The sequence below is a fragment of the Schistocerca gregaria genome, chromosome 3 (assembly GCF_023897955.1).
Source record: "Schistocerca gregaria isolate iqSchGreg1 chromosome 3, iqSchGreg1.2, whole genome shotgun sequence".
Lineage (NCBI taxonomy): Eukaryota > Metazoa > Arthropoda > Insecta > Orthoptera > Acrididae > Schistocerca > Schistocerca gregaria.
Window position 1 is genome coordinate 607,687,262 of NC_064922.1, and position 25,589 is coordinate 607,712,850.

Genomic DNA, 25,589 nt, shown 5'->3' on the forward strand with positions numbered 1-25,589 from the left:
TAACACATTAGTGTTAAGTTCCTTGGATTAAATTTCCCAGTAAGGTCAATTTTTATTTCTTTCAATGAACCATACACAGGAACGTATCACCGAAGTCGCTGACGATAGTAACGTCTACGAGGCATTGCAGCGCTACGTTAACACACAGTGAACGTTGCAGGCCAAAGCAGGCTGTACAATACTTTTTAATGTAGTATTAATTTAATTCTTAAGTATTTAAGATAGGAACTTTTTCAAGAAATAGCAGTAAATGATATAATCATCTTTTTCTCAGAAACTGTACGAGAGACTTCTAGATTTCTTTACAACTTTCCCTGTTTAATCCCTTTCCATATAGTAAGCTGCTCTCGTGAGATTCTTTTGAATGTATGGAACAGAAGAATTATAACAATTTTTTAACTTTAATTTTTAAGGGTGATATAAAATTCAGGTAAAATTCTACGCACTTTGCCCGTTATCTCAGTTCACACTCAGAATTTTAAAATTTGCTCTTGAGACGACAATTATTGGGTTCACAGAAAAAGTGTACGAAATGAAATAATTCATAGATTCTGAGAAAAAGGAACATAAACTTTAAAAAACGCATCAATTTTAATAAAATAACGTTTTTATGTGACATATCAATATATGAAAATGGTATGTGTTCTTTCGGATTTGTCCGGAAGAACAGATACCATTGGTGATCTTGCAGCTCTCGAAGAACGAAATTACAATGAAATCCAGACTATTAGCTGCTTATAGGCGTTGATAAATATCAACAGTGACAGTTGAAAATGTGTGCCCCGACCAGGCCTCGATCCCAGGATCACCTGCTTACATGGCAGATGTTCTATGCGGCTTTTTTCTGATCTCATTTTGTTCGTCATTGGCTGCTGTATCTGTTTGTGGCGGATGTACCATGAAGCTTGCTCAGATTCATCGTTGATCTATTCACTGAGATTTTTTTTTATTACTGAGGGCAACTAAGCCTTTGACCGACAAGCTGAGCTACCGTGCCGGCTGACTGAGCCACCGAGGACACAAAGCATCGAGCGACTGCAGGGACTGATCTCTGGCATACTCGCCGTGAGATCCACGTTTCGAGTTTACTGTCCCCACACTGCCCACTACACTCATTACTCACCGCAACCAGTCTACTGATTCCCATAAGAATTTGAGCAATGTGAGAGCATCCACACTGAAGAAGATAATTGGCCGGTAAGTCTTATGTATATGACGACATGTCCGAAAGAACAGATGCCATGTTCATATAGATAAGGCTTACCGCACAATGATCTTCTTCAATGCGGAAGCACTCGCACTGCTCAAATTCTTACCGAAATCGGTAGATTGACTGCCGCGAGTAATGAGTATAGTGGGCAGGGGCACAACAAATGTAGTGTGTGGACAGTAAGTTGGAAACGTGGATCTCACGGGGAGTTTGCCAGAGATCGGTACCTGCAGTCTCTCTGTCCTCTGTGTCCTCGGTGGCTCAGTCGGATACACTGTCTGCCATATAATCAGATGACCCCGGGTTCGAGTCCCGGTCTGCGCACACATTTTCAAATGTCCCCATTGATATTTATCAATGCCTGTAAGCAGCTAATGGTCTATATTTCATTGTAATTTCATAATGTTTTTTTATGTCATCTCTTCAGAAGGCCACAGAATGGTACTCAGAGTTATCTTTCCCTTATAGGTATCTCTTCTGAGTTCTTATTTTCTGCCTTCTTCTGAAGATTTCTTCAGCAAAATTTCGTGTGTAAAACCAAGAATTGCTTCTTCATAAACAAACTGGGGTACACATTAAGTAAAGCTACGATTTATTACCGTAACAAATGTTCCATTATGCCCTGGGCTGTCTAGAAAGACTTAAACGTTAAGGATGATCTCTTAATGTTTCTCTTTCGCAGACCGGTACGGCGCTCTTACGTGGTCGTTGCCCCTGCTTGCAGGTGAGCCTCTGCCATTTTCACAATGAACGCCTTCGTGCCGCTGATCCTGGTACTGATGGTGGCAGCTCGAGTGACCCACTCATCCAGGATCCTGGGCATCATCCCGAAGGCCTCCATCAGCCACCAGCTGCCTTTCAGACTGATAGCCCTCGAGCTCGCCAAGAGAGGCCATCAGGTCACACTCATGACAACGGACCCGATTAGAGTAAGTGCTCCTTCGACAGAAAATAATTTTTCGAGTTAAAATCTTTGGCGAGGTCTACGGGTTCTTCAACATGGAATGTAGGTTTCTTCACTTACTGGTGCACGTAGAAAAATTTTCTTAAACATCAGAAGAACGATTGTGAAACCATTTAAATAAATGTGCAGAGATTAAAATCTCTGCAGATGTAGAGAGTAGGAAGAGCAGGTGGAAAAAAATAAATCTCTAAAGACGTCGAGAGTTGGAAGTGGATGTGGAATTTTTTTGTCTGTGACAGCATACACTACAGTGAGAACATTCATTCCATGATCAGTTGTCCTTAATTCGCAATGTTCTCATATCACTTACTGCCACTGAATAACCCAATAAGAGTTTATGGTCAGGGCTCCACGGAAAGTTGTCGACCTATCGCTGCATCCTGGACGCTAATATTGTGGACTCACAGGTATAGCTTGCAGCTCTCCCTTTTTCTGTAATTCTTTACTAGTCTAACGATACCGATTGGACGCCGATCCACTTTCCATCTCCTCCTTGTAGCAAAACTGAGGATCGAACTGAGGCTCTGGAATCAACTGTACGTTATGAAAATCAGGTCGTACCACAGTCTACTATCGAAACATATTGGTTGCTTTTTTCAGCTGCAAGGCGCTTGCATTAAACTGAATTGGTTCTATAAATTGGTTTAGAGACGATGATGCTGTTTGGGTTTTGGGGTGCAAAACTGCGCGGTTATCAGCGCCCGTACAAAGTCCCAACCTTCGTTCAGTCCAAACGCGCCACATGATGATGAAATGAGTATAACACAAACACCCAGTCATCTCGAGGTAGTTCAGAGATTAAGTCGAGCCAGACTTACAAGAAACCTGTTGGTATGATTCCACTTATCAGTATGTCCTGGATGTGTGCATTGATTCGGTTGCGGAGGGGGTCGGGAAGACGTTGTATCCTATCCTGTGGCAAGCCGGCCCACAGCTGTTGTAACTGCTCGTCGATATCCTAATCCATCGGGGAGCGGGAGGAGGGGGTCAACTCAGAGTTCTTTCAGTCACTACCAGCCCTGACCTGAAGTTATTCCTGACAGCTGTCCACACTACGACGTCAGGATTAACACTGTTGGGTTCAAAATGGTTCCAATGGCTCTAAGCAATATGGGAGTTAACATCTGAGGTCATCAGTCCCCTATACTTAAAACGAACGAAGCTAAGGACATCGCACACATCCAGGCCCCGAGGCAGGATTCGAAACTGCGACCGTAGTAGCAGCGCGGTTCCGTACTGAAGCGCCTAGAATCGCTCTTCCACAGCGGCCGGCAACACTGCTGGGCCTGTCCAAAACATTGGAGGAATGGGATTTATCACCGGCACGCCGTCGCACTTACCGACGATGCTCACACTGGGTAGTGACGTACCGCGATTCATCGCTTAACGCAGTGCGATGCCATTCGTAACCAGTCCTCGCTTCGCGATCAATGCACTCCTCCAAAAGCAGCCGTCTGTGTTGCGATGTTAACGGCAAACTACGCGTCGGACGGCTGCTCCCTAGTCTGGCTCCTGCTTGTCTCCGTCCAGTTATGTGCGATGGCACAAAATGTAGCAGGAAGTTTGTTACTTTTTTTTTTGAGAGCAGAGGGATTTACGATGTGTTTAGTGCACAACACGGCGATCGTCCCCTGTGGTGGTCAGAATTGGTCGACCGAAAGCTTTTCGACGAGTATGCCTGCCATCCGTCCCATGCAGTTCAACAGCGGGCCACGGTCACGTCCAGGTGCCACACGAATCTGGACACAGCACGATACGACCAGCCGGTCAATTGGAGACCCACAGTAAGATTCCTTTGAAACTCTGTTGCTGATAACAATGTCTTACACGAGTAAGCGGCACTTCGTGTCCTTCGCAGAAGCCACTCAACATCTGACTCTGCCCACGCCCCTTACATACCTGTCGTACCTGGTAACAACACTAAATACTAGTAACACTATCCACTGCTGTTACCTTACAGGTAGAATTGCAACTCTATGTTTAACTACGAAGCAATAACTGTCCATAAATGCAAGACAAGCTGTAGAGTTATGCCTTAAACACTCCTTTAATAACTCTGAAATACTGACGAAATATAATGAATTTTCGGAAACACAAAACTTAAATAAACACTTTTGTTGTAACCACGACCGAAACAGACGGTAGCGGGGTTGCCGAGAACGAAGCGCGGCGGGACCAAACGGGAGCGGCAGGTGAACAGCAAACGAACGGGAAAGGATGGACACGAGCAACGACGGACGACCCAGGGAGACCTTACGACGACGACACGCAAGAAGCAACGGCGTGACAAACGACACGAATGCACAACGTCCACTAGTAACGAAAACAAAGTACTCTAAACACTCTGTCTGTTGCAGCGACGTCGATAGACTCCACGTATTTCGGACTGCCTAGCTGAGCTTTTTCTTTTCTTTATTGTTATTTTAACCCCTTATACAAAGGTGGGCCGAGAGCGGCAATATTACGCTGCTCTTCGGCCACAGACAGTACACATAGCAACAAGGAAGACATAGAAAACCAAAACATAATGATGTACAAAAAACAGTACACACGTGAGTAAAAAAAGACGGAGCCGTTCAAAGGTGCACTAAAATAAAAAACGTTCAGCACTTGTACACGAACACTGATGACTGAAATAACACACGTGGACGATGGATCGTGAGCGGTGCAACAGTAAAGAACTAACACGACGGCACACACAAAGAACCGACGGCGATGATCTCTGGCGCATGAATGTTCACTTGACGTGTACGAGTCCGGGGACCTGCCAAAAAGGGGAAAAGGTGGGGGAGGAGGGAGAGGGAAGGGTGTAGATGCCAGTGGCAGAGGAGATGGGAGAGGGAGGAAAGAAGGTAGAGGGTAGGAGGAGCTGAAGGGGAGGAGTGGGCGGGAGAAAGGGTGAGAGGGGGGGGTGCCCTAAGGAAAAAAGACAGGGTGTGGAAGGGGAGGATCAAAGTTGGTAGGATGGGTAGATGGAGGCGATAAGGGCATCATCAGGGAGGGGGATTTAGCGGAAGTCACCTTGGGCGAGACCTATGGAGAGTAGAGGCATGGAGAGCAGGTGGGCCGTGGTAATACAGGCGCAGCAGTGGATGGGAGTGAGAGAGGATGGGAGAGACAAGAGGGTGAAGGGGATCAAGCTTATGGGAGGTGTAGAGGATCTGTATCTGCTAGAGAAAAGGAGGAGGTGCGGGAATGGAATAAGGTCATATAGGATCTGCATGCGCGAGATGATATGGATGTGATAGGCGAGGCAGAGCGCATGACATTCTAGGATTTGAATGGCTTTGTAAAAGGTAGGAGGGGTGGAGATCCATGCAGGGTCTGTGTAGGAGAGAATAGGGCGGATGAGGGGTTTATAGGTATGGAGGATGGTGGAGGGGTCCAGTTCCCGTGTGCGGGCAGGAAGGCGCTTGACGAGACAGAGGCGGGAGCGTGCCTTGGATCGTCCGGAGATGGGGCTTCCAGAAGAGGCGACGGTCAAGGATGACGCGAAGGTACTTGAGAGTGGGGGTGAGGGTGGTAGGACGGTCATAAATGGTGATATAGAAGCCGAGGAGAAGGAAGGAAGAGGTGGTTTTACCTACAATGATCGCCTGCTAGCTGAGCTTTTTTTTCTTTATTGTTATTTTAAACCTATACATAGGTAGGCCAGCAGCGGCGTAACTAAGCCGCTCTTCGGCCACAGACATGAACATAGTACAAGCAGTAACAGACACACAGAGACATGGAGGTTAAAAAACAGTAGACAAGACAGAGTAAAATAACAGAAGCCGTTCACTGTGTAAAAGTGATTCACACAGCACATAACGGAGAGATACAAAGTAGCACACGTGAACGATGGAGCACGGAACAAGAGACACGGATGCACTAGCGGGATGACAAAACACATAAGCACTGCGGTGACAATCTCCTGCGGTTGGTGATGTACTTGTCACACGCGTAAGGCCGGGGACCTGCCAGAGGGAAGGGGCGAGGGTAGGAGGGAATGGGGGAGGGGTTGATGCCAATGGGGAGAGGATGGGAGAGGGAGGGGTGGTGTGCGGAAGCCCAGGGAGAGGGGAGGGGAGGGAAGGAGGGAGGGAGAGAAGGGAGAGAGGGTGCCCACAGGATAAGGAGAGGAGAGGGAAGGCAAGGCTCAAAGTTGGTAGGAGGGGTAGATGGAGGGGAGGAGGGCATCATCCGGGAGGGGGAGTTGGCGGAAGCCACCGTGGGAGAGGGTGTGGAGAGTGTGAAGATGCAGAGCAGGTGGGATACAGGAGTACAGGCGCGGCAGCGGGTTGGGGTGGGAGAGGATGGGAGAGACAACCGGGGGGGGAGGATCAAGCTTGCGGGAGGTGTAGAGGATCCGTATCCGTTCGAGGAAAAGGAGGAAGTGTGGGAAGGGGATGAGGTCATAGAGGATCCGCGTGGGGGAAGGGAGGCGGATGCGATAGGCGAGGCGGAGTGCATGGCGTTCAAGGATTTGAAGGGATTGGTAAAAGGTAGGAGGGGCGGAGATCCAGCGGGATGGGCATAACAAAGGATAGGACGGATGAGGGTTTAATAGGTGTGGAGGACGGCGGACGGGGCCAGACCCCATGTGCGGCCAGAGAGGAGATTGAGGAGGCGGAGTTGGGAGCGTGCCTTGGCTTGGATTGTCCGGAGATGAGGGGTCCAGGAGAGGAGACGATCAAGGGTGACGCCAAGGTACTTGAGGGTGGGGGTGAGGTTAATAGGACGGCCATAAATGGTAAGATAGAAATCAAGGAGACGGAAGGAAGGGGTGGTTTTGCCTACGATGATTGCCTGGGTCTTGGAAGGATTGACCTTGAGCAACCACTGGTTACACCAAGAGGTGAACCGGTCAGGATGGGATTGGAGAAGGTGCTGGGAGCGTTGCAGGGTGGGGGCGAGGGCTAGGAACGCGGTGTCATCGGCGTACTGGAGAAGGTGTAGGGGGGTGCAGGCGGAGGCATGTCCGCCATATAAAGAAGGTAAAGAAGAGGGGAAAGGACGGAGCCTTGGGGCACACCGGCGGAGGGGTAGAAAGTGTAGGAATCCGTGTTGTGGATGGTGACATAGGAAGGACGGTGGGAAATGAAGGAGGCGACCAGACGGACGTAGTTTATGGGAAGGGCAAAGGTTTGGAGCTTGAAGAGGAGACCAGAATGCCATACACGGTCATATGCGCGTTCAAGGTCGAGGGAGAGGAAGATGGCAGAGCGACGGGAGTTGAGTTGTTCTGAGAGGAGGTGAGTGAGGTGAAGGAGAAGGTCATCGGCAGAGAAGGATGGCCGAAAGCCACATTGGGTGGAGGGAAGGAAGCGGTGCTGGTGGAGGTGCTGGTGGATGCGGCGGGTAAGAATGGATTCCAGGACCTTGCTGAAGACCGAGGCAAGGCTTATAGGACGGTAGGAGGAGACAGCGGAAGGTGGTTTATCAGGTTTGAGGAACATTAGGATCTGAGAGGTTTTCCATAGGTCGGGGTAGAAGCCGGTGGACAAGACCACAGTGTACAGTCTGGCCAGGGTGGAGAGGAAGGAGGCGGGAGCTTCACGGAGGTGACGGTAAGTAACACAGTCGTGACCAGGAGCGGTGTTGCGTTTGGTGCGGAGTATAGCTAGCATGTCTTGAGTAGTGATAGGGGTATTGAGTTCGGTGTGTGTAATGTTGTCCAAGTATTGGAAGCCAGGAGCGAGTGGAGGGACAGAGGTGTCAGTACGATCGCGGACATCGGGGAAGAGGGAATAATCGAACTGGGGATCGTCAGGGATGGTAAAGATATCAGTGAGGTAGGAGGCAAAATGATTGGCCTTACTAAGGTTGTCAGGAAAGGGACGGTCATTATGGAGGAGAGGATAGTAAGGGGGGGGGGGGGGGGTTTAGATCCGGTAAGGCGGCGGAAGGCAGACCAGTACTTGGACAAGTTAAGAGGTAGGGTAGCATTAAGACGGGTGCATGTCTGTCGCCAGTCCCGGCGTTTCTTAGCCGCGAGCAAGTTCCGGATGTGTCTCTGGAGTTGCCGGTGGCGTCGTAGTGTGTCCCAGTCACGCGTGTGAAGGAAGGCACGGTAAAGGGGATGGGATTCTCGAAGGAGGAGAACGGCCTGTGGGGGTAAAGTGGGACGGTGCGGGTGGATAGCGACGGTAGGGATGTGGGCCTCCACGGCCTCAGACAAGGTCTGCTGGAGAAAGGACGCGGCATGGGTGATGTCATCAGGTTGGTGGTAGATGAGGGGGTGGCTATCGACTCGGGCAGTAAGGGTATCCCGGTAGGCATTCCATTCGGCACGGGAGTAATCATGGACATACTTGGGGGGTGGGTCAAGGCGAGGGTCGGGACAGGGGCGACGACCGTCAGATATGGTAAGGAGGACAGGGAGATGGTCACTGCCAATAGGATCAAGGACGTCCACCGCTATGCGGCCAAGGAGGTTGGGGGAGGCCAGGACAACATCAGGAGTGGTATTGGATTCAGGGCGGGTGTGTTGGGGAAGAGGAAGGACATCACCTTGGAGGGTGGCGAGGAACCGATGCCACCGCCGTAGCTGGGCAGCGGAGCGACTATGGATGTTAAGGTCGGCAGCAATCACGTTGCAGGAGAAGGTACGGTCGATGTGGGAAAGGAAGTCGAAAGGAATAGGGGCAGTGGAGCAGACATAAATGGTGGCACAGGTAATGGTGAGGCCGGGGAAGAAGAGGCTGAGGATCAGATGTTCTGTGGGGTCAGGAAGGAGGGGTTGGAGCCGAACAGGGATCTGGCGGTGGTGGCCAATGGCGACTCCACCACGCGCTATTGGGAGGGGATTGTCGGAGCGATGAAGGAGGTAGGGGGAGGTGTGGACGGTGATGTGGGGCTGGAGAAAGGTTTCGTTCAGGAGGAAGGCATCCACGCGGTGGGTCGTGAGGGTATGCAGAAGGAGGTTCTTATTGACAGGAAGGGAGCGGATGTTATTGAACAAGATACGGTGCTGTCGCGCCATGATGGGAATTTAGACGAGGGTGTCAAGACGGGAGAAGGTGAAGTGGGCCTGGTTATGGGAGTAGGTGGCATAGGTATTGAGATGGAACACGGAGCGTGCGGCGAGGGATATCTGCTGGAGTGTGTGGGGGCGCTGAAAAGGATGGACGTTTTGGAGGACAATGGTGACGAAGTGGATGATGTCCTCGGCAGTGGGGGGGGGGGGACGAAGGGAGTTACCAGAGGGGGTAGGGTCATCCAGAGGGTGGACAGGGACGGTGAGTTCAGGAGTGGAAGGGGCTGGTCGAGCCTTGCATTTCTGGGAGTATGTGAGAGAGGTTACAGGTGTTGCAGGATGGAGGGGACTGAAGGTTGGAGCACTGCCGGAGGAAGTGCGCTTGCTTGCAGTGCGGGCAGACAGGGGCCTCGCGGCACTCAGATGTTAGGTATGCATTATAGCGCAGGCACCTTTGGCATCGGATGGACTGGGGAGGGGAGCGGGAAGGGTCGACCTTGTAGCGGCGGTTGAAGAGGAGGGCACCCTCCTTAAGGAGAAGGTCGATCGAAGGAGCGTGCTCAGAAAAAACCCGCATAAGGCGGGTGGGGCCGGCAGGGTTGTGGATCCGGCGAACGGCACGAACATCGAGGTAGGGATGCGCCTTAAGCTCTGCCAACACCTCCTCCTCCGTGATGATCGGACTAAGCCGAGTGATCACGGCGGTGAGGGTTGGGGGGCGACCCGGGGGTTGGGGTTGACGGGAGGAGGAAGGGGAAGGAGCAGGGGCGAGAGAGGCATTGGGGCGAAATGGGTAATGGGGATGCGGGATAGGATGTCGGTGTGGAGGGTGGGGCTATAGGAGGTGATAAGGACGGAGTCCCTATGGGGGGTGAGAAGGGAGATAGGGGCGCCAGGAAAGTGTTGGCGGAGGAGCAAGGTGAGGTTGCGGGCCTCCAGGAGAGATGGATCTGGATGGGAAAGGAGGTATCTGTAGGAGGGGGTGGTAGAGGAAGCGGTAGAAGGGGCGGGCGAGGAGACATCCATGGCATCTTTGGGGGGAGGAGGGGGAAGGGGCTGTGATTTCTTGGGAGTGGAGTGGGCAGGGGTGCCACTTGGACGTTTTACAGGATGGGAAGAGGGGCCGGGTACAGGAGCAACCGGGAGATGGTGGGGGGAGACAGGTCCCGGCAGTGGTGCTGCGGCCGGTGCTGCAGATGATGCAGGTGCGGGCGCAGGTGCTGGTGCTGGTGCTGGTGAAGGTGCGGCATGGGTGGTGGCTCTCTGAGCCACAACCCTGGCGGGGGCTGCATGAGCGGATGAAGTGGCGTGGGGGAGTGGAGGGAAGGGGTCAGGTGAGGTGGCTGGGGGAGAAGGAGCGACAAAGGGAGCTGGGGAGGGAAGGGTGAGGAGGGGTGGGGTGTAGGGGGCGGGGGGTGTTTGAGCACACCAAGTAATGGTGGTGGTAGCTGCTGAGGGGGAGGTGTAAGTTATGGCTTTGATAGAGGCGGTGGTGGTAGGGGTGGTCATGGTGAAATTAAACAACTGAACGGGATGAGGGAAAAAGAAACACTAAGGGTGACAGACAACGAAGACGAAGATGAAGACGAACACTACACTACACTACACTGCACAATTCCAGGAAGGCGAAGACGGCGGCGGCGGCCGCTGCTGCGACGGCGGGGAGCGGGGTCCGGGGCCCACCCTGCTGCTGCGGCGGCGGAGGAGGACGGGCTCGGCGGCGGGCTGGCGGGGGCGGCGGCGATGACGACGACCGGGGCAGACTGCGTCAGCCGGCGACGAGGACGGCGAGCAGGAAGGGCTGCACCGGCGACAGGAGTCGCGCTGCGGGGGCGGCGGCTGCTGCTGCTGCTGCTGCTGACACTGGCGCCTGCGCTGCCGGAACTGCTGGAACTGCGACGGGAACCGCTACTGGAACTGCTGCTGCTGCTGCTGCTGCACGCTGCCACGGCTTATTGTGCGACGACTGTAGAGACCTCTAGTGGTAATCGAGATCCGTGCCATATTTCGCGGATTCAAAACCCGTTGCGCTCGGTGCCAGGACTTTGCCGTTCTGTGGTTAATGGAGCATCAGAACGTTACCCAGAGTCGTTCAGATTTCATTCACACGAGGATTCCAGAAAATCTCAAAGAAAAAATAATGTGATTACTAACAAAAAAAGTGGAAGATACCACGAAAAGTTTAAAAATTTGCAAGTAGTTCAGAGGGGTAAGCGAACAGTGATTGAGGAAGTGGTACTAAGTAAATCTGATACAAAAATATCACCATTTAAAATAAGGAAAATCACCACTATCCCCAGTAGTGAAAATTCATATAGCATAAAAAAATCTCCAGTAAGAAACTCAAACTCTGTGGCCCTGTAACATGTAACGTAATGAGTCAATCACAGTATGTATATTAAAAGGCTATTCTAATGAGAAAGCTATTTATAATTTTATTGAGTACAAAATAAAATGGAAGCATTTGTTATTTTTTGTGACTATTCAAAGTTACTTGATTGTATCAGTCATAATATTCAACGTTGCTATTGTTTACTTTGTTTCAAAACAATCTTTATTTAGTTCTGTTTTAACAAACTGTTAACGGAAAAGTACGCTAGGATGTTTGAGCGTAGGGACGTCACATCAGGTTCAAGTGGGAAAATGACGAAGGGCTTTTCTGGTGGTTTCATCACGGGCCCAGAAGTACTCTTGATTTATGGTAATGGTCTACCATTTTATTTTAATCAGTTGGTAGAACTGGTGTTATCACAAACACACTCAGCTGCTCACCAAACATGTGTATTCCTCCCTGAAGGACAACAAAATATAAGAAGTGCGAGGCCCATGGTACGACACGGAATTAAAGAATGACAGCAGCGCTCCTAGAGGCTTTGCAGCGAACTCTGAATTCGAGAAAAAAAGCACGAAAATACGTATTTATAATTCGAAATTCGCAATTTAGTTGACAATTTTTTTATTCATATTCTCGAAGACAAAAAATAAAAAATGATTCGGCATACAGGAATTACCCGAGTGTGATGGAAATCGATGGATATGATGTATATGTACAGTCAAACAAGCGATTTGAATTTCAGAAGAAATCGATAGTTCATTAAAGATGAAGGGCTTCTCAAATTGTACACGTCAAAACCGCGGTGGTCCACGCAGTTATTCGGCTTGGCGTTGATTGATGGAGTTGTTAGATGTTGTCCACCGCTGCGCTGTAAGCGGACGTCAGCCAAAGAAGTGCTGCCGTGAAAGGAAATGCACCCTCAACCGACACTCCTAGTTGTCGGGCATTATGGCGAGCGAATGTCAAGTTGGTCTCCCACCGGTGTCCGCGGCACCTCCAAATAAATCTTCGCCTGGAATCTCCTTGACTGCAGTTGAAATGTCTAAAGTGATGAGTCTTGTTTCTGACTGCTCTCTGATGACCAGCGAAGACGTGTCTGTAGAGGCCTTGGACAGCAGTCGAACGCCAACCTGTCTGTCACCTGCCATATGCTGGTGGTGGCTGATTCGGGCGAGGGGACCAGGCATAGATGTCATCGGTCCCATCGGATTAGGTAAGGATGGGGAAGGAAGTCGGCCATGCCATTTCGAAGGAACCATCCAGGATTTTGAATGAAGCGATTTAGGGAAATCACAGAAAATCTAAATCAGGATGGCCGGACCCGGGTTTGAACCGTCGTCCTCCCGAATGCGAGTCCAGTGTGCTAACCACTGCACCATCTCACTCGGTCCACCATATTGCCCAACAGCCAGCAGTCATTGTGTGGCGTGCCATTTATTTCATAGCACGACCCCTTCAGTTCTTATCTGCGACATCCTTTAGCACGGCGGTACGTCGACATATTCTACATCCCGTCTTGTTGCCCATCATGGCAAGCCATCCTCGCCTAACATTTCAGAAAGAGATTGGCCGCCCACACACGGCGAGAGTTTCTACTGTTTGTCTTCGTGGTTGCCAAACTCTATCTAGGCCAGCAAGGTCGCTGGACCTCCCACAAACTGAGAACATTTGGAGCATTATGGGCAGGACTCTCCAAACAGCTCGGGATTTTAATGATCTAATGTGATTAAATAATGATGGCCTCCTCTTGGGAAATATTCCATAGTTAAAATAGTCCCCAATCGGATCTCCGGGCAAAGGAGAAGGAAAACTGGCATTCTACGGATCGGAGAGTGGAATGTCAGATCCCTTAATCGGTCAGGTAGGTTAGAAAATTTAAAAACGGAAATGGATAGATTAATGTTAGATATACTGGGAATTAGTGAAGTTCGATGGCAGGAGGAACAAGACTTCTGGTCAGGTGAATACAGGATTATAAATGCAAAATCAAATAAGGGTAATGAAGAAGTAAGGTTAATGATGAATAAAAAAAATAGTAGCGCTGATAAGCTACTACGAACAGCATACTGAACGCATTATTGTAGCCAACACAGAGACGAAGTTCACGTCTACCACGTCTCCGCAGATGATGAAGAGATTGAAGAAATGTATGAAGCGATAAAAGGTATTATTCAGATAAGGGAGACGAAAATTTGATGGTCATGGGGACTGGAATTCGGTAACAGGAATAGGAAGAGAAGGAAAAGTAGTAGGTGCATGTAAACTGGGGTTAGGAATGAAAGATAAAGCTGCCATGTAGAATTTTGCCCAGAACATAACTTAACCACTTGGTTGAAGATTCATGAAAGAAGGTTGTATTTGTGCAAGAGGCTTGGAGACACTGCACGGTTTCAGACAGATTATATAATTGCATGACAGAATTTTAGGAACCAGTTTTTAAATTGTAAGACATTGGCCTCTGACTACAACTTATTGGTGATGAACTGTTGCTTAAAACTTAAGAAACTGCAAAAAAAAATTGTGAATTTGTGGAGATGGGACCTGGATAAACTGAATGAACCAGGGGGTAGAGTGTTCCAGAGAGAGCATTATGGTATAATTGACAAGAACAGAGGAAAGAAATGCAGTAGAAGAACAATGGGTAGCTTTGAGAGATGAAATAGTGAAGGCAGGAGAGGATCAAGTTGATAAAAAGACGAGGGCTAGTGGAAATCCATGAGTAACAGGATAATGAATTTAATTGATGAAAGGATAAAATATAAAAATGAAGTAAATGAAGGCGATACAAACGTCTCAAAAATGATATCGACAGGAAGTGCAAAATGGCTAAGCAAGAATGGCTAGAGAACAAATGTAAGGATGTAGAGGCTTATATCACTAGGAGTAAGATAGATACTGCCTACAGGAAAATTAGAGAGACCTATGGAGAAAAGAGAACCACTTGTATGAATATCAAGAGCTCAGATGGAAAAGAAGGGAAAGCGGACAGGTGGAAGGATTATGTAGAGGGTCTATACGAGGCCGATGCACTTCAGGGCAATATGGAAGAGGACGTAGCTGAAGATGAGATGGGAGAAATTGATACTGTGTGAAAAAATTCTCAGAGCACTGAAAGACCAAAGTTGAAACAAGGCGACAGTAGTAGACAAAATTCCATTAGAACTACTGATAGTCTCGGGAAAGCCAGCCATAACAAAACTCTACCATCTGGTGAGCAAGATGTATGGGACAGGCAAAAAGTCCTCAGACTTCAAGAAGAATATAGTAATTCCAATCGCAAAGAATTAAAGCGTTGACAAGTGTGAAAATTACCTAACTATCAGTTTAATAAGTCACGGTTGCAAAATACTAAAACGATTTCCTTACAGACGAATGGAAAAACTGGTAGAAGCCGACCTTAGGGGAGATCAGTTTGCATTCCTTTGAAATGCTGGAACACGCGAGGGAATATTGACCCTACGACTTATCTTAGAAGATAGATTAAAAAAAGGCAAACCTACGTTTATAGAATTTATAGACTTAGAGAAAGCCTTTGACAATGTCGACTGGCAAACTCTCTTTCAAATTCTGAAGGTGGCAGGAATAATATATAGAGAGCGAAATGCTATTTACAATTTGTACAGAAACCAGATGTCAGTTATAAAGAGTCGAGGGGCATGAAAGGGAAGCAATGGTTGAGAAGGGAGTGGGATAGGGTTGTAGCCTGTCCCAGATACTCATCTGCATATACATGGACACCCAGAAAATCACATTTAAGTGCCTGGCAGAGGGTTCATCGAACCATCTCCATAATTCTCTATTATTCCAATCTCGTATAGTGCGCGGGAAGAACGAACATCTATATCTTTGTGTACGAGCTCTGATTTACCTTGTTTTATCATGGTGATCGTTTCTCCCTATGTAGGTCGGCATCAAAAACATATTTTGGCATTCGGATTAAAAAGTTTTTGATTGGAATTTCGTGAAAAGATCTTTCCACAACGAAAAACTAATGATGTCCATCCCAAATACTGTATCATTTCAGTCACACTCTCTCCCCTTTTTCGTGATAATACAAAACTACCCTTTTTTGAGCTTTTTTATTTTAAATTCAGTGCATTAGTATTTGTAAAATGACTCTTTCATATAGTGTTCATTTAAAAATGACGGTCATTCCACTTAGAACCTGTGGAATGGTACATTAGCTTATTTGTTTTAGTTGAAAATATTTGTCACATACTGTTGTTTTTCTGACATGTTCTACATCCTGGAGGACCTCCTCACTATGGATAATTTGGAATGAAAGTTGTGTTGTCTTCATCATCATTTCATCCCTATCCGGCGAGCAGGTCGCCCAATGTGGCGTCGAATGTAATGAGACCTGTACCTCGGCGGCCGAACCTGCACCGCAAGGGGCGTCCCGGCCAATGACGCCAAACGCTCATTTCCATTTCCATTTGTCCTGAACGAAATCAAAACAAGTATGGAAGGATTTAAATCGCCCAAGAAGAAGACGGACGAAATGTATGCTTGATAAACTTGCAGCGTTCCAAGTGGCCTGGCAGCGAACCAAGATCGTGTTACTGGAAGTCCCTATATGAGTTTCACCCCTCCGCCCCCCCCCCCCCCCCCCCCCTCTACTCTTTTCGCTCATTCAATCGTAACGTCATAGCGAAGTGCTAAGGACAGAGCGTGCGAGAGATGCGCGTGTGCAGACAGCGACAGCAGCCTATTGCGCTGTTGCACATGGTAGGTCAGTACAGGGACAGTTAAAGTTGTTTGCGGATGGCGCCATGTCAGGTGCTGGAGTGGATTCATCACAGATTTGCAGTCAGGGTGCGTAGGATAACCGTGAGTGCTCATACGAAATTTCAACCACAGATTATAAATCCAGGTGTCCGTCCAGTGTGTCTAGCACTCAGACCGCTACGGTCGCAGGTTCCAATCCTGCCTCGGGCATTGATGTGTATGATGTATTTAGGTTGGTTAGGTTTAAGTAGTTCTAAGTTCTAGAAGACTGATGACCACAGATGTTAAGTACCATAGTGCTCAGAGCCATTTGAACCATTTGAATAGAGATCAACATAAACATCATTTCCGCCGTTTTTATTGCCCATGAAAATCAGACATTGCATGTTGTACCATCATATAGCGAGACCTACAGAGGAGGTGCTCCAGATTGCTGTACACACCGGTATCTCTAATACCCAGTAGCACGTCCTTTTGCACTGATGCATACCTGTATTCGTCGTGGCATATTATCCACAAGTCCATCAAGGCACTGTTGGTCCAGGTTATCCCACTCCTCAACGGCGATAGGGCGTAGATCGCTCAGTGTGGTTGGTGGGGAACGTCGTCCATAAACAGCACTTTTAAATCTATCCCAGGCATGTTCGGTAGGGTTCATGTCTGGAGAACATGGTGGCCCCTCTAATCGAGCGATGTCGTTATCCTGAAGGAAGTCATTCACAAGATGTGCATAATGGGAGCTCGAACTGTCGTCCATGAAGACGTATGCCTCGCCAGTATCCTGCCGACATGGTTGCACTATCGGTCGGAGGATGGCAATCACGTATCGTACAGCCATGACGGCGCCTTCCATGACCACCAGCGGTAGACGTGGGCCCCACATAATGCCACCCCAAAACAGCAGGGAATCACCACCTTTCTGCACTCGCTGCACAGTGTGTGTAAGGCGTTCGGCCTGATGAGGTTGCTTCCAAACACGTCTCTGACGATTGTCTGGTTGAAGGCATATGCAACACTCATCGGCGAAGAGAACGTGATGCCACTGAGCGGCACATTCGGCATGTCGTCTGGCCCATCTGTACCGCGCTGCATGGTATCGTGGTTGCAAAGATGAACCTCGCCATGGACGTTGGGAGTGAAGTGGCGCATCTTGCAGACTATTGAGCACAGTTTGAGTCGTAACACGAAGTCCTGTGGCTGCACGAAAAGCATTATTCAACATGGTGGCGTTGCTGTGAGGGTTCCTTCGAGCCATAATCCATAGGTAACGGTCATCCACTGCAGTAGTAGCCCTTGGGCGGCCTGGGCGAGGCATATTATCGACAATTCCTATATCTCTGTATCTCCTCCATGTCCGAACAACATCGCTTTGGTTCACTCCGAGACGCCTGGACACTTCCCTTGTTGAGAGCCCTCCCTGTCACAAAGTAACAATGCGGACGTGACGGAACCGCGGTATTGCCCGTCTAGGCACGGTTGAACTACAGACAACAAGGGCTGAGCACCTCCTTCCTGGTGGAATGTGCGTGTGAATTTGTAAGGGACCAAACTGCTGAGGTCATCGGTCCCTAGACTTACACACTACTTAAACTAACTTATGCTAAGAACAACACACACATCCATGCCTGGGGGAGGACTCGAACCTCCGGCGGGAGGGGCCGCGCAATCAGTGACATGGCGCCTCTGACCGCTCGGCCACTCCGCGCGGCCTGATGCAGCGACTGGAACTGATCGGCTGTCGGATCCCTTCCATCAAGTAGGCGCTGCTCATGCATCGTTGTTCACATCGTTGGGCGGGTTTAGTGACATCTCTGAACAGTCAAAGGGACTGTCTGCGAAACAGTATTCACAGTCAACGTCTATCTTCAGGTGTTCTGGGAACTGGGGTGATGCAAAACATTTTTTGATGCGTGTATTTATGTTGTTACTAAGTGAAGTGCCACAGTGGTTACAAGGTCGGACTCCCATTCGTGGGAGCGACGGTTCACATCCCAGCCCAGTCATCGACATTTAGATTTTCCATGTTTTCCCTGTCTTGCTCCAGCCAAATGCCAGGATAGATCCTTTGTACTGGGCACGGCCGATTTCGTTCCCCATCCCTCTCTACCCCGAGCTCATGGTCTGCCCCTATATGGCTTCACTGTCGTTGGGACGCTAGCTCTACATATTCCTTCCATTACGATGTTCTTTTGTTTGCACGTTTCTGTGGCTCTAAATTTTCATTAAAAGTTTTAATAATTGCCCGTTGACTTTTGATGATACGTCAGTACAACCATGCCACCAGGTGACATGTTATGATAGTTGGGTTCTATAAGTGCGGTACGCAGTCAGTTGGGCATCTATGTTACTACAAGTAACACTTGCCACAATATTCTGTATTAAGTTCTTTTCATTACTGCGTGAACTTGTTTGTCAATTGATTGAATTATATTTATTCTTAATATATCATTCTCAACTTGTGCGCCGCGCGCGGTATGCGCCCTGTCTGTCGTCGCCGTGCCACGGTTCTCGCGGCTCCCCTCGTCGGAGGTTCGAGTCCTCCCTCGGGCACTGGTGTGTTTGTTGTCCTTAGCGAAAGTTAGTTTAGGTTAGATTAAGTAGTGTGTAACGTTAGGGACCGATGAGCTCAGCCGTTTGGTCCCATAGGAACTTAACACAAATTTCCATATTTATGTTGTGCGTTCATGTCAACTGTGACATTTTTGATAGATACTCAGATGATGTTCCCCACCCGAAACGATTAAATAATGAAGTTTTAACAACAGGTGGCTCCTTTTGCACCATCTAAAAGCGGTGCTTAGTAAAAAAGGTAAATGAAATCGGCCTCTTTCTTTTCGAGAGAATTATTGTGGTTTATTTCCGTGGCGATTTAAGGAAACCCCGGAAATTCTAAATTTAGATAGCTAGATGGGGTTCGAACCGCTTTCATTCCGAGCCTCAGCCACATCTCTCGATCACGTGGTTACAGTACGTTATCTCTGTAGTCGCCGGCTGGGGAGGTCAAGCGGTTCTAGGCGCTTCAGTGTGGAACCGCGCGACCTTTACGGTCGCAGGTTCGAATCCTGCCTCGTTCATGGATGTGTGTGATGTCCTTAGGTTAGTTAGGTTTAAGTAGTTCTAAGCTCTAGGGGACTGATGACCTCAGACGTTAAGTCCCATAGTGCTCAGAGCCATTTGAGCCATCTCTGTAGTTGACAGAAGAAGAAACATTCACTCGATGACAAACAAAAGTGTAACCAACCCAATATACCACCTCATTAATCACTAAGCTGCTTACTGTGTATGTCAGAAGCGTCGCAAAAGAGAGTTCAGTACTACTGTTGGCTTGGGAGACTCCTATGTGTAAATTCAGCAGCTTAATAGAGAAGTATTTGCTTCATCAGCGCTCTACAACACATACAGACGGCGATAGTATCGCCTACACAAGGTAGAAACAGGCAGTGCATTGGCCGAGCTGTCATTAGTACTCAGCTGATTAATGTGAAAAGGTTTCCGAAGTGATTGTGGCCGCACGACGGAAATTAATCGACTTCGAACGCGGAATAGTACTTAGAGTCAGTCGCATGGGACATTCAATTTCGGAAATTGTCAGGGAATTCAATATTCCGAGGTTCACAGCCACAAGAGTGTGCCGAGAATACCAAATTTCAGCTATTACCTCTCGTCATGGACAACGCAGTGGCCTACAGCCTTCACATAACGACCGAGAGCAGCGGGTTTTGCTTAGAGTTGTCAGTGCTAACAGATAAGAAACACTGTGTGAAACAATCGTAGAAATCAATGTAGGACGCACGACGAACATATTCGTTAGGATGACGAGGCGAAATTGGCTTTAGTGGGCTATGGCAGCAGGCGACCTACACGAGTGCCTCAGTAAACAGCACGATATAGCCTTCAGCGGGTTTCCTGAAACCGTGACCATACGAGCTGGGCTCTAGAGTCTGGAAAGCTGTGGCCTGGTTAGATGAGTCTCGAATTCATTTGATAAGAAATGATGGTATGGTTCAATTGTGGCGCACACCTCACGTGGCCATGGATCCTAGTTGTCAATAAGGCACTGTGCAAGCTAGTGGTGGCCAGCTGCATAATGTTGCGGGCTGTGTTTACATGGAATGGAACTGACCATTGACGGGAAACGGTTATCTTCGGCTACTTACAGACTATTTTCAGCCATTTGTGGACTTTATGTTCCGAAACAACGATGAAATTTGTATGAATTAAAATTGCCTTGTCTCTGGGCCATAATTGTTCGCAACTGGTTTGAAGAACATTCTGGACAATTACAGCGATTTGATTTGGCCGCCCATCTCGCCCGACATGAATCCCATTGGACATTTATGGGATACAGTCGAGAGGTCAGATCGCCCACAAAATCCTGCATAGAAGCAGCATGGCTTATCATTTATGCACGGGACTTCCAACGGGTTGTAGACTGCATGTCACGCCAAGTTGCTGCGCTTCCCCAAGGGAAAAAAAAGGTCCGACACAATATTAAGAGATCTTTTGTGACCTCGTTGTATGATCCCTTTCTACGCAGTTCGTAACAGCAAGAGAGTTGTGTCTTAAATGGATCTGTTAAGTGTAGGTGATTCTAATGGGTAGCTGTATAGTACAATACTCGCCATTCAAATTGCTACACCAAGAAGAAATGCAGATGATAAACGGGTATTCATTGGACAAATATATTATACTAGAACTGCCATGTCATTACATTTTCACGCAATTTGGGTGCATAGTTCCAGAGAAATCAGTAGCCAGAACAACTACCTCTGGCCGTAATAACGGCCTGGATACACCTGGGCATTGAGTCAAACAGAGCTTGGATGGCGTGTTTCGGTACTGCTGCCCATGCAGCTTCAACACGATACCGCAGTTCATCAACAATAGTGACTGGCGTATTGTGACGACCCAGTTGCTCGGCCACCATTGACCAGACGTTTTCAGTTGGTAAGAGATCTGGAGAATGTGCTGGCCAGGGCAACAGTCGAACATTTTCTGTGTCCAGAAAGGCCCGTACAGGAACTGCAACTTGCGATCGTGCATTACAGTGCTGAAATGTAGGGATTCTTAGGGATCGAATGAAGGGTAGAGCCACGGGTCGTACCACACGTGAAATGTAACGTCCACCGTTCAAAGTGCCGTCAGTGCGAACAAGAGGTGACTGAGACGTGTAACCAATGGCACCCCATACCATCACGCCGGGTGATACGCTAGAATGGCGATGACGAATACACGCTTCCAATGTTCGTTCACCGCGATGTCGCCAAACACGGATGCGGCCATCATGATGCTGTAAACAGAACCTGGATTCATCGAAAAAAATGACGTTTTTCCATTTTTGCACGTAGGTTCGTCGTTGAGTACACCATCGCAGGCGCTCCTGTCTGTGATGCAGCGTCAAGGGTAACCGCAGCCATGGTCTCCGAGCTAATAGTCACTGCTACTGAAAAAGTCGTCGAACTGTTCGTGCAGATGGTTGTTGTCTTGCAAACGTCCCCATCTGTTGACTCAGGGATCGAGACGTGGCTGTATGATCCGTTACAGCCATGCGGATAAGATGCTTGTCATCTCGACTGCTAGTGACACAAGGCCGTTGGGATCCAGTACGGCGTTCCGTATTACCCTCCTGAAGCCACCGATTCCATATTCTGCCAACAGTAATTGGATCTCGACCGACGCGAGCAGCAATGTCGCGATACGATAAACCGCAATCGCGGTAGGCTACAATCCGACGTTTATCAAAGTCGGATACGTGATGATTACGCATTTCACGTCCTTACACGAGCCACCACAACAACGTTTCACCAGGTAACGCCGGTCAACTGCTGTTTGTGTATGGGAAATCGGTTGGAAACTTTCCTAATTTCACCACGTTGTAGATGTCGCCACCGGCCCCAATCTTGTGTGAATGCTCTGAAAAGCTAATCATTTGCATATACAGCATTATAGCATCTTCTTCCTGTCGCTTAAATTTCGCGTCTGTAGCACGTCACCTTCGTGGTGTTGCAATTTTAATGGCCAGTAGTGGCCTTACTTGTATTGTATGAAAATGTGGGAAGAGGGAGAGTGAAACCTGTGACAGTACGTAACCTCTTCTCAAACAGGCACCAAGGGGACCACCCATCTTCACATTCCGATCTATCGGACGGATTTCAGTCAACAGTTTGTCATTCCCTCACTCCATGTACCGCTATGGGGACTTCTGGTATTTAGTCCAGGTTATTGGCACAAAGTCTTGTGTTCAAGGGCACTACACTTCAGCTGCAGTCCCTTTGCCAGATGAAAATTAATTCCAACGCCAGGTCTCGAGCCACACACCTCAGAGTCGAGAAACACCATACTGACATACGTTAGCAAGCTCAGCTGTGACGATGGTCGTTGTCTGGCGTACTTTTATGCACGTGTGGACTGTAGCCAGTAAACCTGTGTTCAGACGATGTACATATGGCGGGAAAAAGTGTTCCTGATCCTCTGCAATGCGTTATCTTTAAGTAACGTTCCTATTCAAAGTCTGTTACAGGTAATTCTTAAGCGTACGTCCACTGACAAACAGGCTCATGCAGGAAAGAAAACAGCTTAATACAGAATATCGTGTCAAGTGTTATTTATACTTAGAGCTACTCATCTGACTGCGTACTGTAGTTATAGAATGAGTTTCAGATTCTTCTCATTCAGTTTTCCTTTTTCACGCCGACACTTAGAAGTTGGACACTATTGTGTAGTTCGTTATTGAACATGTAATATATTTCTGGGACGTATCTACTGAAATACATTTTTTCCTACAGAAAAACATCCAGAATTTTACAGAAATTGATGTATCGATCACATACGACTATTGGAGAAAAACATTTGACTTTATGTCGATGCCAGACCAAACTCCAGTAGAATATATAGAAACATGGTCTCCTTCAGGAAAGGCTGTGTGTGAGATCCAGTTAGAATCCCAACAGATGAAGGATTTTCTCCGGTAATTATGTCGTTTGAATTGAGCGATATGTTTTACATTCTAAAATGCTTGATACTAAGATGTTTTGATGTCTTGCTTTTGTTTGCAGGTCCCAACCGTCTTTCGACGTAGTTATTCTGGAGCAGTTATTATATTATTGCTATTATGGCTTGATTCACCAGCTTGGATCTCCACCAACAATTGGTTACGTGTCTCTGGGCGCTCCTGCTCCTGTACTCTCTTCTTATGGAAATCCCAACAACCCAGCATACTGTCCAGATTTCATGGTTGGCTACACAGACCACATGTCTTTCTGGGAAAGACTACATAATGCCTATGTTATGGCTCGAATATTTTACATATGGAACTACGTAACAATGCCATCGCAAAATGAACTGATTAGGAAATATTTTAGTCCTGATCACCCCCCTATGGAAGAAATTGACAGAAACTTCAGCCTTCTTATTGTCAACAACCACTTCAGTGTGAATTACCCACGGCCACTGTTGCCTAATGTCATTGAGGTGACGGGACTACATCTGGAGAAACAGCGGAAGCCACTTCCTCGAGTAAGTATTAACATTTACTGTGTGTTAACCCAGAAGAATGATTTCATTTTTAAATTATTTGTGTAAACCTCTTCTTTGTAAGAATATCCTCCACTCATGATGAGTAACTGAACATTTCTTGATCGATTACACACAACTGTGGACACGACGCATTTCTAAAACCGTCTGACTGTGCACTGAAATACCTAATAAATATATCATACGCAGATTCGTCGAAAATTGCCATACATGTCACTGAATACACTACGTGTGACCTTAGGTTGCGCATGTAAATGCGTACATACAAATGATTTCTGTTAGAAAAAAATGACAACGAGAATTATGTCAGCCGCCGATGGTTGCATGTTTGTAGAGACTGACAAGTTTGAGAAGACTGCCAGACAAATTCCAGAAGAGCTACTAGCACACATTGGTATAATCAACGATGGTATTGTAGGAGAAGGCAAGAAGTAAACGTCGTCATCGATACTCTAGGTTTAAGAAATTATCAGATAGGAACTGCAACGTTAGAATGTTTTCTACAGCAAAATCGCCTTTATATGATTATTCAGACTTTCTATGCGAAATTCAGCTCTTCTGCGGAGCTGAGCAGGAGTCTATTTTGAAGAAAATTTTTGACAGGTTTCCTATATCACCCAATTGAAAAATGATTAAGAACATTTTGGTGGATTCTAAACCAATGAAAAACATCAGAAACCTGGGTCGGATCTATATGTCGTCTTTCATAGACTCCCCTGAAGTGTTGCGTTGGTCAGTAACATACCTTCTGTCGTATTGTCCCGCAAGGCGTTAAGGAATGTAAGATGATTGGGGGGGGGGGGGGGGGGAGGGGGATGGGTGCGATAGTTTATTTTGGGTCTAAATGCTGCCAGTGCTGCTGGTTTCTGTCTCAGTTGTACCGGGTGACTTTCTTTCCGAAGCAATGACAGGGCAGAAATCCATCTGCAAACGGGGTAACGACTACTGTTATGATTAAGGAGATAGTCATCTACTCTTCTTTTCATCCACTTATTGGATTACAGAAGTCCAGAACCTGATTTTGTTAGCTGTGCTCTGCCACTGTGGAAATGTCTGTGTGGCCGAGGGGAACGCTTTCTTCCTATTTCACACAACAATAAATGAAGTGTTGCTTTTGTAGGGAGAAAAGTGGACAAATTTTTCCGAGTTACTGAGTCTGAACGATGAAACCAAATATTTAGAAGAACCACGTAAGAAGCTAATCTGTAAGCACAAAAAAATCCTGTATTGCAGCGAACCTCTTATTCTGTGTGTTTGTACCTGCCTCAGTAAGTATCCCCAGGTTTTCATTCTACCTCCTGAAATTTCATCTCTTTCAACGAGCAGTGAACGAATACACTACTTAGGCGCTGTTGGTTGGGAGATTCGGGAAGGGCTGGTTCAGCCGTCTAGGTTTTTCTGCAGGTTGCCCACGATGGCACCATGCCTTCGCGAAGTATAAGAATCGTGTGTGTGTGTGTGTGTGTGTGTGTGTGTGTGTGTGTGTGTGTGTGTGTATCGTGGGGTGTAGTGAATGGTGATGAGAGATGGGAGAAGTGAAATCCAGTAACGGCACACAGCCTACTCCTTTCGAATAGCACCAAGGGGGCGCTGAGCTTAGAGCCACGTTTTGCCGGACGGCTCACCATCAACAGTATCAGATGCCTACACTACACGAGATGCTGCGCAAAGGTTTAGAATATAATCCAGGACATCGACCTGAGGTCTGGTGGTCAGGAATTTTACGCCACCATCCCATCTCAACTTCGCCGTGACAGCAAAGGGAAAATAGCCAACAGCACGTACTTTACCCATACGGTTAACCATACAATTACTATCCACGCCAGACGTTACTCTCCTTCGGTGATCTGACTATAACCGG

The 25,589-nt window shown here is 47.8% G+C and overlaps 1 protein-coding gene across 1 annotated transcript in view; it reads left to right on the forward strand.

Annotated features, from left to right (window-relative positions):
* Positions 1–1,956: 1,956 nt before the first annotated feature.
* The window catches only part of LOC126355494 (UDP-glucosyltransferase 2-like), a 38,635-nt gene continuing 15,002 nt past the window's right edge, over positions 1,957–25,589 (forward strand). The window contains exons 1-3 of the mRNA XM_050005812.1: positions 1,957–2,139; positions 22,981–23,162; positions 23,251–23,710. Coding sequence (XP_049861769.1) covers positions 1,957–2,139; positions 22,981–23,162; positions 23,251–23,710 — 825 coding nt within the window. The remainder of the gene's footprint in view (positions 2,140–22,980; positions 23,163–23,250; positions 23,711–25,589) is intronic.